Below are 14,699 nucleotides of genomic sequence, written 5' to 3'. Positions count from 1 at the left end.
AATGGTGGCCATGAGACTCCTTGTGCCTGAGGAAAGGAGAGGGAAGAATGGGAAGGACTTTGTCCTGTGGTTTGCGTGCCAGCTCAGCTGCAGTAGAATAGAGCACAAAGTAGATTCCTAAGGTTCCTGACCCATGGCCCTGCCCCCAGAAGGCATTTCTGGACCCACCCAGGGCCAGGTGGGGAGCTCACTGCCCTGAAGAGAAGGACACAGCCTAGCTGGATTCAACACCTGGTGACTGAAGAGCCCTTGGTCCTTGAGTGAACATCCAGCTGGGCAGTGGTGGCTGCAGGCCTGGGGCAAGACCCAGCACTGTGCTGAGCTTCAGGTCTGACCCAGTGCAGTCCTAGTTGTGGTGGCAACAGCAGTGCTTGTGTCACCCCTCGCCCTGCTCCAGGCAGCTCAGCATGGAAAAAGAAACTGTTTGGGGGGAAAGTAAGGGAAGAAAACGAGATTCCCTGCCTAGTAATCCAGGTAATTCTCTCAGACCTTACCCAAGACCACCAAGATGGTACCTCTGTGAGTCTGCAAGAGTTACAGTTTTGCTGGGCTTAAAGTGGTCCTAATGCAGATAGAGTTGCAGTGACCAAAGACTTAGATCACAATACTCAATTCCCTATAAATACTTGGAAAGTCTTCCCAAGAAGAATGGGTACGAGTTAAGTTCAGCCTTCAAAGACTACGATAAATACGTAACGCTTCAATGTGCAGACATTAATGAACACCTACAAGCATCAAGAACATCTAGGGAAACATGATTTCACCAAATGAGCAAAGTAAGGTACCAGTGACCAATCCCGGAGTGACAGAGATACGTGACCTTCCAGACAGAGAATTTGAAATAGCTGTTTTGGGGAAGTTCAACAAATTTCAAGATAACACAGAGAAGGAATTCAGAATCCCATCAGATAAATTTAACAAAGAGATGGAACTAATTTTTTAAAAATCAAACAAATTCTAATTCAACTGACATACTGAAGAATGTATTAGAGTCTCTCAATAGCAAAATTGATCAAGCAGAAGAAAGAATTAGTGAAATCGAAGATAGGTTATTTGAAAATACACAGAGAAGACAAAAGAAAAAAGAATATGAAAGAATGAAGCACACCTATAAGATCTAGAAAACAGCCTCAAAAGGGCATATCTAAGTTATTGGCATTGAAGAGGAGGTAGAGAAAGATATCAGAATAGAAAGCTTATTCAAAGGGATAATAACAGAGAACTTTCCAAACCTAGAGAAAGATATCAATATCCAAGTATCCAAGAAGTTATCCAAGTATCCAAGATTATCAATATCCAGTATCCAAGAAGGTTATGGAACACCCAGCAGATTTAACCCAAAAAAGACAATTAACAATCAAACTTCCAAAGGTCAAGGATAAAGAAAGGATCCTAAAAGAAGTAGGAAAAAAGAAAGAACATATAAAGGGGCTCCGATACATCTTGCAGCAGACTTATCAGTGGAAACCTTACAGGCCAGGAGAGAGTAGCATAACATATTTAAAGTGCTGAAGGAAAAACCTTTTTTTTTCTTTTTTTTGAGACGGAGTCTCACTCTGTCACCCAGGCTGGAGTGCAATGGTGCGATCTTGGCTCCCTGCAACCTCCACCTCCTGAGTTCAAGCGATTCTCCTGCCTCAGCCTCCCGAGTACGGGGGATTACAGGCGTGTGCCACCACGCCCAGCTAATTTTTTGTATTTTTAGTAGAGATGGGGTTTCAGCATGTTAGCCAAGATGGTCTTGATCTCCTGACCTTGTGATCCGCCCACCCTGGCCTCCCAAAGTGCTGGGATTACAGGTGTGAGCCACCGCACCCAGTGAAAAACTTTCACAGTTTATCCAGTGAAAATATCCTTCAAACATGGAAGGAGAAATAAAGACTTTCCCAGAAAAACAAAAGCTGCGGGATTTCATCAATGCCAGACCTCTCCTACAAAAAATGCTAAAGCGGGTTATTCAGTCTAAAAGAAAACAATGTTAACAAGCAGTAAGAAATTATCTGAAGGTACAAAACTCACTGGTAATAATAAATACATACATAAAAACAGACTATTATAACATTGTAATTGTGGTATGTAAACTACTCATATTGTGAGTAGAAAGATTAAAAGATGAACAAATAATAACTACAATACCTTTTCAAAATAGCATAAGAAGATATAAATAGAAACCACAAAAAGTTAAAAAACAGGAGGAATGAAGTTAAAGTGTACAGTTTTTATTAGTTCTGTCTTTGCCTGTTTGTTTCTGCAATCAGTGTCAAGTTGTCAGTTTAAAATAACATGTTATGTTATTTGCAAGCCTCATGGTAACATCAAATAATAAAATCTACAACACATATACACAACAAAAATGAAAAACAAGAAACTAAAACATACCACCAGAGAAAATAAACTTCACAAAAAGGAAGAAGACAGGAAGGAAGGAAGAGAATACACAACAAATAACAAAAGCCAGCAGTTAAGTCCTTATCAATAATAACACTGAATGTCAATGGATTAAACTCTCCAATGAATAGACATACAGTAGCTGAATCAATTTTTTAAAAAGATTCAATTATCTGTTGCCTACAAGAACCATACTTCACCTATAAAGACACTCATAGACTGAAAATAAATAGGGTAAGAAAAATATTCCATATAAATGGAAACAGAAAAAGAACAGGAGTTGATATACATGTATATCAGGCAAAATAAATTTCAAGGCAAAACTTATAAAAAGAGACATGGAAGGTCGTTATATAATCCTAAGCTTAAAAAGAAAAAAACTGGAGGAATCACATTACCTGCCTTCAAATTATACTACAGAGTTATTGTAACCAAAACAGCTTGGTACTTGTATACAAACAGACACACAGGCCAATGGAACAGAACAGAGAACTCAGAAATAAATCCATACATCTACAGTGAACTCATTTTTGACAAAGATGCCAAGAACATACACTGGGGAAAGGACAGTCTCTTCAATAAATGGTGCTGGGAAAACTGGATATTTGTATGCAGAAGAATGAAAGTAGACCCATATCTCTTGTTATATTAAAAAATAAAATTGAAATGGATTAAAGACTTAAATCTAAGACCTCAAACTATGAAATTACTACAAGAAAACATGGAGGAAGTTGTCCAGGAAATTGGTCTGGGCAAAGATTAATTGAGTAATACCCCAAAAGTAGAGGCAATCAAGCAAAAATGGACAAATGAAATCACAGCGAGTTAAAAAGTTTCTGCAGAGCAAAAGAAAAAACAAAGTGAAGAGACAACCCATAGAATGGGAGAACATATTTGCAAATTACTCATCTGACAAGGGATTAATAACCAGAATATATAAGGAGCTCAAATAATCCAATTTTTAAAATCTAACCATCTGATTTAAAAATGGGCAAAAGATCTAGAAATAGACATTTCTCAAAAGAAGACATACGGTTCTGGGCACAGTGGCTCACACCTGTAAGCCCAATACTTTGGGAGGCTGAGGTGGGAGGATCACTGGAGGCCAGGAGTTCCAGATCAGCCTGGTCAACATAGTAAGACCTCTTTTAATTAGCTGGCTGTGGTAATACATGCCTGTAGTCCTAGCTTATCAACAACCTGAGGTGAAAGGATTGCTTGAACCCAGGAGTTCAAGGCTGCTGTGAGCTATGATTACACCACTACAGTGTAGACTGGGTGGCAAATCTTTTTGGCCATCTCCAAAAAAATACAAATAAAAACAATTGTTCTTTAAAGATGACATACAAATGGCAAACAGGTATATGAAAAACTGCTCAACATCACTGATCATCAGAGAAATGCAAATCGAAACTACAAGGGGATATCATCTCACCCTAGTTAAAATGGCTTTTATCCAAAAGACAGGCAATAACAAATGCTGGTGAGGATATGGAGAAAAGAGAACCCTCATATACTGTTGTGATAATGCAAATTAGTACAACTACTATGGAGAACAGTATGGAGGTTCCTCAAAAAACTAAAAACAAAAAACAAAAAACTACCATATGATCCAGCAATCCCACTGATAGGTATATATCCAAAAGAAAAGAAATCAGTATATCAAAGAGATATATACACATCCATGTTTATTGCAGCACTATTGACAATAGCCAAGATTTGGAAGAAACCTAAATGTCCATCAACAGATGAATGGATAAAGAAAATGTGGTACATACGTACAATGGAATATTATTTAGCCATAAAAAAGAATGAGATACTACCATTTGCAACAACATGGATGAAAGTGAAGACCATTATGTTAAGTGAAATATGGCAGGCCCAGAAAGACAAACTTCACATGTTCTCACTCACTTTTGGGAGCTAAAAATTAAAACAACTGAACTCATGGAGCTAGAGAATAGAGGCCAAGAAGGGGTGGGTAGACTGGAGATGGTTAATGAGTACAAAAATATAGTTAGATAGAATGAATAAGATCTAGTATTTGATAGCATGACAGAGTGACTACAGTCAACAATAACTTATTGTACATTTTAAAATAACTGAAAGTATAATTGGAATGTTTATAACACAAAGAAATGATTTATGCTTAAAGTGATAGATAACCCATTTACCCTGATGTAATTATCACATATCATATGCCTGTATCAAAATATCTCAAGTACCCCATAAATATATACACCTTCTAAGTACTCCAATTAAAAAAAAAAACCCCTCAGATACTACGTCCTATTTTATGAAGAGACAGGTAACCAGAAGACTAGAGTATTAATGAATAAAAAGCCAAATAACAGAAATAAAGACAGCTGAAGATAGGGCTGGGGGTTAAATTATAAGCAAAATTAACTGGGATTCACTAATTTTGTAGTGAATAAGGCATTTGCAAGGTAGGTTCCATTCTGTAGTAAAAAAATGCAATATAAAGTATGGAATAAGGAGAAGAAAAGATCCCAAAGAAATATCCTAAGATATATCTAAGATATACAGAAGCAGAGCCAAATAAAAAGTATAAGTGGAAAAGCTTCATAGATACAATATTTGAACCAATTCTTTATGGATGAGGAAGAATTTCAGAAGCAGAAAAGAAAAAAGAGTATTTCAAGTAGAGAATGAAACTAAGACATATTCTACACCAGCTAAGAGCCCTCATATTATGCTAATTCATACTTTATTCTATAGGCTTTAGTAAGCCAATGGAAGTTTCAAAGCTGGAAAGCGACACAAGCAGGCCTGTATTGGTAGCAGTACTGAACACTGAACAGATGTGAGTGGTGGGAGAAGACTATGTGTGTGTCTAGGAGAGTAGAGGCAACGAGTCCACCTGCAAGAGCCCGGGTGAGAGACAATGAGACCTGAGCAGTAGCAGTGCTCATGTGAAATAGGGGATAGACCCCAGGGCATTTCAGAGACAGATTCAGAAGACTTGGTGAATAATAAATATGGGGGCAGAGGTAGAGGCCGTGTGAGGATAACTCTAAAGTTTCTAGTTAGGATGACACAGTGGATGACTTTTCATTAGCCGAAGTAGGAAATACAATGAGTTGGTGGGTTTAAAAGAAGATTAAGGTTTTATTCAAACTGAGTAGTGATGCCTTTGAAAAATCCAATCGGAGGTATTCTAGAGGCATGTCTGTTGCCCAGGAAAGAGTCTGGGGTAAAAATCTGAGAAACATCAGTTCTGCTTGATACCAGGGTCCCCTCAGGAAACCTGTGGTAACCCCAGGACAATCTGAAATCTGCAGGAAAGGGTCTGGGGTTGCAGGTAAAAATTTGAGAAGCATCAGTTCTGCTTGATGCTAGGGTCCCCTCAGGAAACCTGTGGTAACTCCAGGACAATCTGAAATTTGAACAACTTAAGTCATAGGAACAGGTAAACTGCTTAGGAAGAGCCACTTTAGGAAGAAGAGAAATGGCCAGTTATAGACTCCTGGAAAATGGCAGGAGAAAGGAGAAATAGTAAAAGACACTGTAAAGAAAAAGAAATAGAGGAGAACCAGAAGTGAACAGAAGACAAAGTTAGAGCATTAATTGTACTCAACCATTTTTTTTTTTTTTTAAAGATGAGATCTCACTATGTTGCTCAGGCTGGTCTCGAACTCTTAGGCTCAAGTGATCCTCCTGCCTTGGCCTCCCAAAGTGTTGGGATTACAGGTGTGAACCACTGCATCCAGCCTAACCATTTCCTTACCAAGTATTGATGGATACTGGTTTCAGACTGTTTTTCAGGTCTGAGTGATTCAACTTGTGTTCTTGAAGTGCAGAAACAATCCTGGAAGTTAGAAATGCATTATATAAGTGAAAAATAAGTTACAGTTAAGCAGGGGTGGTGTGTAGATACAAAAAGGTCTAGTGACTAGAGTGGGGAGCAGAGAGGAAGGGCAACATGCAGGAACCTGGAATTGAAGCCAGGATCCACATCATGGGGGAACTCAGTGTGGAACAGAAGGGAGAAGTGGCTGGGCATGCAGACAAACTTCATATATGTTAGCATTTCACTTGGTGCTATCGCTGATCCTTGCCCTCTTTTCTTGATGTCATAATAATTCATTTTAACTGTTGGTGTTGATTTTTAACTCTGTCTGTCAACACCACTGAGGTTTTCTTCTGAATATTTAGCCAAAGATTATTCTGCTGTATTCATTATAATTATTTTTATTTTGATCCTCAGCTATCTTCTTAAGTATAGAAACCATGTTTATTCACATTAAGCCACATATTGAGTGAAAAAATAATTATTTTTAAAGGTGATAAACATCTCTAATTACAACTCAAAGCAAATTAAGAGAGACTTACTTTTATCATCACAATTTACATTTTTCTGCATATTTACCCATGGTTCTATTATTATTTATTGCCAATAAAGAAATGTAACACCTACATGTGATTTATCACATCATCAATCAGTGGGGTGAAGCTGACCTTATACTATTTAGGAAGAAAAAGTATGTCAAAAGAAAAGTATAAACACATTGTATGAGAGGCTTTTATAACAAGATATTTTCAGTATCTGAAAAAATTTCTTTCTTTTTTTTGAGATGGAGTCTCCCTCTATCACCCACACTAGAGTGCAGTGGTGCAATCTCAACTCGATGCAACCTCCGCCTCTTGGGTTCAAGCAATTCTCCTGCCTCAACTTCCTGAGCAGCTGGGATTATAGGCGCCTGCCACCATGCCTGGCTAATTTTTGTAGTTTTAGTAGAGATGGGGTTTCACCATGTTGGCCAGGCTGGTTTTGAACTCCTGACCTCAAGTGTTCCACCCACCTCAGCCTCCCAAAGTGCTGGGATTACAGACGTGAACCATTTCAAAATTTTTCATTTCAAGCATCTTATGGATATTTATTTTTATATAAACATTAAGGTACAATTTCAAATGAGTCTCTTAAGATATGTCTACCTATGTCTACTTAACACTTTGTAGTCAATTACTTAAAAGTAAGTTTCCTTTTAAGAAACGTCAGAATTTCTCACTAATCAAACTAGTCATTTTCCCAGTTAGCCTATACTGCTGATTATTTTAACTTGAATTCCTACAGTCTGTATACTTTATAAATCTATTACAAAAATTTGGCATATATTCCCACTGTTTGATGTAAAACTCACCCTGAAGAATAGATGCTAACAATGTCAAGATAGCTGTACAACTGATTCCTCTGCAGAGTTTCTAATGGCTTCCTAGGGTGAATAACATTTATAATAAAACAGTTTTTGAAGATTATTACTGCTGTTCATATTGAAAATATCCACCAGCTAGGCAGGACATTTATGTATTGTTTGGTATTTACATATTTTTACATTTAGCTTTAATTTTTCATAACGACCATTAATACCACTGCAAAAGAAGAATTAACAACAGGCCTAACTGCTATTCTTAGAAAAGAGCTGCTTATAAGGTTGACCCTTGGCTAGTATCTGGGAACTGGGATTTTGTGGAGGTTCCCTTCATAAGAATCGCTCACTGTGTCTAAACCGTTCATGCAAATAATATGGTTTATGCTGAACACCTGGCTTTTTTTCTGGGAGACTGGAATTTTGTTACTTGCTAGCAGAGCATGCCTACGTGACAAGTCCCCAATAAAAACCTTAAGTCCAAGTCTCTAATGAGCTTCCCTAGTAGACAACATTTCACATGTCACACCTCTGGGGGAACTGTGCATATCCTATGGGACTCCACTGAGAAAAGATTCTTGAAAGCTTGCGCCTGGTTTCCTCTCAACTTCACCCCACACACCTTTCCCTTTGCTGATTTTGCTTTATACCTTTTTGCTAATAAATCTTAGCTGTGAGTATGACTGTATGATAAGTTCTTTGAGTCCTCCTGGCAAATCACTAAACCTGAGGGTGGTTTGGGAGAACTCTGACACAGCCCTCAAAATACACTCAAGCATTTAAAGAGCCGTTACCTCTAAAAAATGTGCATCACTTTTTTGATGAAAGAGAATTTAAGACATATTGACCCCATTTTTTTTTCAAAATAAGAGTTGTGATCTATGTTCTCAGTTTATAAAAATACAAAAAACATTTTATAAACTAATATGGCAGGCTTCTATTGCATCATCTTTATATAAAATTTTCACAGCCTAAGAAAGTGATCACTATTAAATACGAAGACAGCTAAAACCAGCCAATATAAGGAAGATATTTTTGCTCTCTCCACCTAAAAAATGTTAGCATGTTCATTAGCTGCCCATATTATAAAAATCATAAAATAGTCATATCTTATCCTTCAAAACATTTTTATATCCACACTGCATCAATCAAATGCTGGTGAACATAATAGCTCATGAAGAATCTACAGGCTAATTTCTTTCAGGCAGTATAATGATTTAAAATCATCCAGAAGAAAGCTCCCACAGAACATTTTTGAATATCATTTCTTTGTCCATTATCATAATAGCCAAGTAAAAAGTAGTTAGACCTTATAAAGAAACTGCATTTCTCCTTTGAAAACAGCATTTCTTAGTTCTCAAATAGAGGGTAAAACTTGAATGGGGAGGAATCCTTAAGTAAAAGTATCAACTTTATCCCAATTGCATAAATTTCTCATTTAGGAAAAAAAGTAAATATTTTGATTCAAAGAATTTAAAATATTTCACCATTGCAGAAAAATTGATTTAAAGTTAAAATCATTAACAATATAAATCACCCATGATCACATTCTATTTTTCACAAAACCCATAATTATGGAATAATAAGCTAAGACATCCTTTTTCTAAAATTTGAAAACCCTGGGCAACACACAGCCCTCTGAATCTCAGAATCCTCACCTATCAAATGAGGGGAATAGACTAAATGCCCTTCTATATCTTTTCCAACTTGAAAAATTGATACAAAATTGTAAATCTTAAGTAATCCTTTAGAGTAGGGGTCGGCAAACTATGGTCCATGAGCCAAATCTGACCCACCACCTGTTTTTGTGAATAAAGTTTTACTGGAACACAGATACATTCATTCATTTATATATTGCCTATGGCTGCTTTCATGCTAGTACTTCAGCAGAAAAGTAACTGTAACAAAGACCAAAGGGTCTGTAAATACTATCTGGCCTTTACAGAAAAGCTTGCTGATCTCTCCTTTAGAGAATAAGACATTTCACCTCCATGTATTTTCCAGATATATAAAGCTTCTCTTTCAAGTGGTAAAGCTTTACTTTAAACATATAAGTAATTGTATTATGTATTTTCCATATTATTAACAATACGGTCTTCTAACTTCATAGTTCTGCCTCTCAGCCTTGGTAACTGATAGAATAGATTGGCAGGTATGAGTCCAGCTCCAATTTTTTGCAATCTTGGACAAACTGAAAATGAGGATAATGCCACATGCCCTGCTAAACTTCCACAATGTGAAACTATGAAAGAAATATATGAAAGTATTTGTAAATTATAAATCATCATACAAATATACTCATCTTTTTTTTTTTTTTTTTTTTTTTTTTTGAGATAGGATCTCCCTCTATCACCCAGGTTGGAATGCACTGGCATGATCACAGTTCACTGCAGCCTTCATCCCTCACTCAAGCAATCCTCCCACCTTAACCCTCTGACTAGCTGAGACTACAGACATGTAACACCACATCTGGCTAATATTTTATACAGACAGGGTCTCACTATGTTGCCTAGGCTGGTCTTGAACTCCCGAGTTCAACTGATCCTCTAGTCTTAGTCCCTGAAAAATGCTGGGATTACAGGTGTGAGCCACTACACTTGGTCTACTCGTTACTTTTTTAAAAGCCACGTTTTAATATAAGTATTCCCTATTCAAATATTATTATTATATATTAAACAGAATGAAAGTCCTCAAGCTACTTAATCTAAAGTAGATACCATGGATCTAAATACAAATAACCAGTTGGCAGCTATACCTCATATTATACTTGATCCAAATGATTTTATTTTTGGTTAAGTCAAAGGGGTTATTTTTAATACTGTTTGGCTTGCTTTTGGTCAGATGGAAATTTGTAAAAGGAATTTTTGAAAGATTTAAAAGATAAGGCATAGCTAACTGGTGTGGGTGGCATATCGAAGTGTAACACCTATGAGAAAAAGCAGATATGGGACAAAGGATTAGAATAATGAGCATATTGAAGTATACGAGAAGTTCTTTATGAAAGAAAAACTCAATGGAATGTAATTCATTTCCCAAGTCCAGAAGTCAATCAGGTTAAAACAATATCTCAGAGCATAAGAATATCCCATCAGAATATCCCTTTTATTATGGCTTGGCATTAACATCCAACTACTCTAACAGAACAAAATCAGATCTATATTTACAAAAACTTACCAAAAGAGACATTGAATCGCTTTAGTTCATACAGAAAGTGACAAAAATCCATCTATTCCAAAGAAGGCTTTTGTTTTATCTTCCTTTCAAGATGCAGATATATCCTACTATAAAAAACAAAAGCAAAATAATTTAGATTCACATAAAAGTTCCTAAAAGAACTAGTTGCCTTAAACCCATCCAATATTTAGGCAGCTATTCCTCTATATTCAATATTTAGGCAGCTACTCCTTGACACGAGGAGACGTTCCTGAAAAGTATCTTTAAAGAGCATTTATTTTTTACTGAACATTATTTGGGATCTGACATGCAAACAAAGAAGCAGAGTGAAAACGAAAAGAGGTTCTAAATATTTCCAAAGCCTCAATATATTTGCATTTCTCCTTCCCTATCTTTTCTATACTGTTTTTTGTTTGTTTTTTAAATAACGCTGAGCAAATTTGAAAGCAATATAGAAAACCAATTTTTTGGCCCACTTTATGATATAAACGGTGTCACTTACAATAAACCCCAAGAATTTTCAATGGTTCCACATATTATAACTAAACTCTGAGACTTTCCAAAGCTCTTTCTTATTGGATTAATTACCTCCTAAATCATTTGGGGTCCCTGACCAGCAAATATGGGAGAGAATCAGAGTAACAGACTAGGAAATTAATTCAAGGAGGTACAAAAGCACCATCCACGGTTTCCAGACCTTTACTAATAGAAAGGGTGGCAATCTTGTAAGTTTGTGGGTTCAGAGTATTTCTTTACATCTAACCAACATCATCTCTTTCATCTAAATTGTGCTTCATTATTTCATTTTAATTAAGTCCCCAAATTTGATGAACTCATCTACAAACATGTGAGCAGAATGAGAAAGGGAAGATTTTGTAAACCATAAAAACTATAAAACAATGTCCAATTTTACTGCTAAAGAAAGAGGTGAATTTATTCAGGATGTTAACTGTGAACCAAAGGTAGAGATTGGGAGGAAGATGGACCTGAAAGGTTGTGATCATTTAGCCTGAAAGGTTGTGATCAATTTAAGGCACTGGAGTTAGATGTGCTACAAAAGGAGAAAAGCAATGCCTGCCCTGCCAACCTTCCAGGGTGAATGAGATCAAATGAGTTACATCTCAAAGTGCCCCCTAATTAGCAAACACTGTATCAGCTTGAACTATGCTTTGAAAGGTACACTCAAATGTACTGAAGGCAGTACAAAACAATAAGGCTTATTTGGAAATCAGGTTGTAAAATGTTTCAATAACCATGAAAATATTCATACCTTTTGACCCAGTAAAATTCCCTAGAGTCATCTATTCTAAGGAGATACCCAAGTAAATGAAGAAACTACACACCCACAGTCAATACACTGTTAATCTGTAACAGCCAAGTAATCATTACACAAGTGTTTAATGAATGGCTACCATGGGTCAGGCACTGTGGACACCCACTGGTAATAAGGGCGGACAAGGCCCTGGCCACTTGTAGCTGACCTTCTCACAAGCAAAAGGGTTATGGATGTCATGCTTAACCAAATTTTCTGGTTATCATGATTTTGTATCTTGCTTTTTTCACTCAATGTCAGCAAGTTGTTACTGATTTTGTCTTAATAATGTGAAACTCCATTACGTTGTCTTTTTCTTTCTTTTTCAGAAAAGCTCAGAAGAAACAGACACAATCTGTTAAGAATTGTTAGTAATAAAAGGGTTGTCCCTATAGAGTGGTTTAATCTCAGAGATTTTTGCCTTAGATACACCAGACTACTAAGAGATAATTTTACAAGACATTTTGAGGTCAAGGCAGCAGCTGCACCCAGCAAAGGGGTGGGGGTGGGGGATTTGCTGTTATTATAATTTTCTCTGGCATGCTCTTTCACGAGACATGAATATATACCCTTTCTTAAAAAAAAGTCATATTTAAGAGACCTCTATTTCGGAGTGTATTCACAAGTACATCAGTGCAGTCCCTTGCACTTATATCTAAAACGCTAATTACAATAAAGCTTTATAAGTAATTTCAGTTTGTTCCATAATAGAATCGTTCATGTGAAGACTTTAATCTGAAAGATTAACACTTTCTGTAGAAATCAAAGGTCGCATCTTCTTACAGAACACAGGCTTTGAGTTAATTTAGGCATTCAACAGAGGCCACTGTTACAGGGAATGCAAAAATGACCCGATGTAACTGTCTTTGTTGAGCTTTAAAACTACTGTAATTTTCAAAGTGATCTTGGGAACCTGTAAAATCTTAACAAAGATCATAGCGACGCACAGCTCGGGAGAATTTTCCAAGCTTAGTGACTCATGCTTTCAACAAATCTTTACTGAGCGCCTACTGTGTGCCAGGCACCGTGCTAGGAAGGCGCCGTGTTACACATCCTCATTAAGTTTTGGGGAAAAGGTACTTGACAACAGACCCAGCAGGGAAAAACACAGGGTTGAATTGAAAAACCGAAGACAAAACGACACTCGAGTATTTGATTTTGTAAAAGGTTCCTTCCTAGTCCTGCTTTGGGGGACTTTGCAGCGAACTTGCAGAAGGCGGCAGATAGAACTGGGGTCTGAGGGTGTCTTTGGTGTGGCAACTCGCCAAGCCCAAGAGAGCGGCCAAAGGTGAGGGCTGCGGGGAGAGGGCGCCCGGGCGGCCTGGGCCCCGCGCACCTGGCACGGCCAACCCGTCAGGGACCACTGGGCGGACTGAGAACCCGCGGCCCGGGAACCCGCTGAGCCCGACCTGCACTGGCGCAGTAGCCGCTCGCCACGCCGGGCCGCATTCTTGCCACGGCTCCGCCAGCCGCCGGTGCTCGGCCTGGAGGTGGGCTAGCGCGTTCTGGCCTCGGGCTTCCCGGGCGTGCGCGGACCAAGGCTCACTCCCTCACGTCCCCCACCGGCCCCGACACCTTCCCTTCCCGGGCCTGCCTCCCGTCGTTACCCTAGCGGCGACCACGGCCAGCGACTCTCTTCAGGCTGCCAGCTGTGCGGACAGGGGCGGGCGCCAGAGCCCTGCTCGCGGAGGGGCTAGGCGAGCGTTCTAGGCCCGCTCCCGGCGCGGGGCGCGGGAGGGCGGCGAGGCCGCGACCGGGGCCGTGGGCTTGGAACTCTGCCCCAGACCCAGGCTACCCGCTGGGAACGCATTCGCCCCACCCGCGCCGGGGTCGCGGCCCCGCCTCCCTCCCTGGGGCTGGGCAGCGAGAAGGCGGGGCCTTCGAGCTTGGGGCGGGGCGGGCAGGAAACTACAATTCCCAGCAGGTCTTGCGCTGGGGCCGTGGAGGCCGCTGGGAGAGTGGGTCTCCTTTGGCTTCCCCAATTGTGTAGGGGCTGCCAACGACCTGGTGTCGCCGCAGAACCTAGGTCGCCGAGTGATGATGTTGTGAAGTCGCCCGCCTGTCCGTGCCACGCCCGGGCGGTTGCTGGCAGTGGGAGCAGCGGCGGCAACTTCGGCTGCTGCTCTCAGGCTGCCGCTGCATTAGGGGCTTCCTAAGGAAGCGCGGGCGGAAGACAGAGGATGCCGAGCCACTCCAGTGAGTAAGCTATCCGTGCACAATCCGAACTTGCCCTTGACAAGTTCCCCGGAAGGCGGAGGGACCTCCTTGTCTTGAGCTCCTCCGGTCCCCGGAGGTCACGCGCCCACGACGGAGCCGGAGGCTGGGTGCTGGAGGGCTGGGTCCGGGTCCCGCGGTGAGGAGTGGGTTGTTTCCTAAGTGTGGGTGCAAAGTGATGGGCGCTGGGCGCTGGCGTCGGGATTCAGCCCAGCTGCACATCTGAGGCTTGGCAGCTTCTCATAGCGCCTTATCCTCTGCCAGACAGCATCCATCTGGAGCCCCGTCTTTTAGGATGAGTGGCTTTAGGGTCGGGCATTAAACCTTAAGCCTCAGTCGCCATTTGTGATGTAAGTGGGAGGAGAGGGTATTGGAAAGAGCTCTTTCTGGGTCAAATAGAGTTGGGCTTTTCTTGCAATTGATTTTGAGCCAGATGCCACATA

At 39.8% G+C, this 14,699-nt stretch overlaps 2 protein-coding genes across 3 annotated transcripts in view; one reads left to right on the top strand and one right to left on the bottom strand.

Moving 5' to 3' along the window:
- The window catches only part of STRADB (STE20 related adaptor beta), a 29,211-nt gene extending 15,469 nt beyond the window's left edge, over window positions 1–13,742 (bottom strand). The window contains 3 exon segments of the mRNA NM_001265921.1: window positions 6,137–6,217; window positions 10,731–10,837; window positions 13,650–13,742. Of these exon segments, the coding sequence (NP_001252850.1) occupies window positions 6,137–6,217; window positions 10,731–10,742 (93 nt within the window). The 5' untranslated portion in view covers window positions 10,743–10,837; window positions 13,650–13,742.
- Window positions 13,743–13,961: 219 nt separating this feature from the next.
- The window catches only part of TRAK2 (trafficking kinesin protein 2), a 76,168-nt gene continuing 75,430 nt past the window's right edge, over window positions 13,962–14,699 (top strand). Inside the window, exon 1 of one of the 2 annotated variants that reach the window (XM_077956369.1) lies at window positions 13,962–14,395. The gene's annotated coding sequence lies outside the window, so the exon portion shown is untranslated. 2 annotated transcript variants of the gene reach the window in all.

The sequence above is a fragment of the Macaca mulatta genome, chromosome 12 (genome assembly GCF_049350105.2).
Source record: "Macaca mulatta isolate MMU2019108-1 chromosome 12, T2T-MMU8v2.0, whole genome shotgun sequence".
NCBI classification, from domain to species: Eukaryota; Metazoa; Chordata; class Mammalia; order Primates; family Cercopithecidae; genus Macaca; species Macaca mulatta.
The sequence above is the reverse complement of the archived record's forward strand: the minus strand, read 5'-3'. Positions and strand labels throughout refer to the sequence as shown.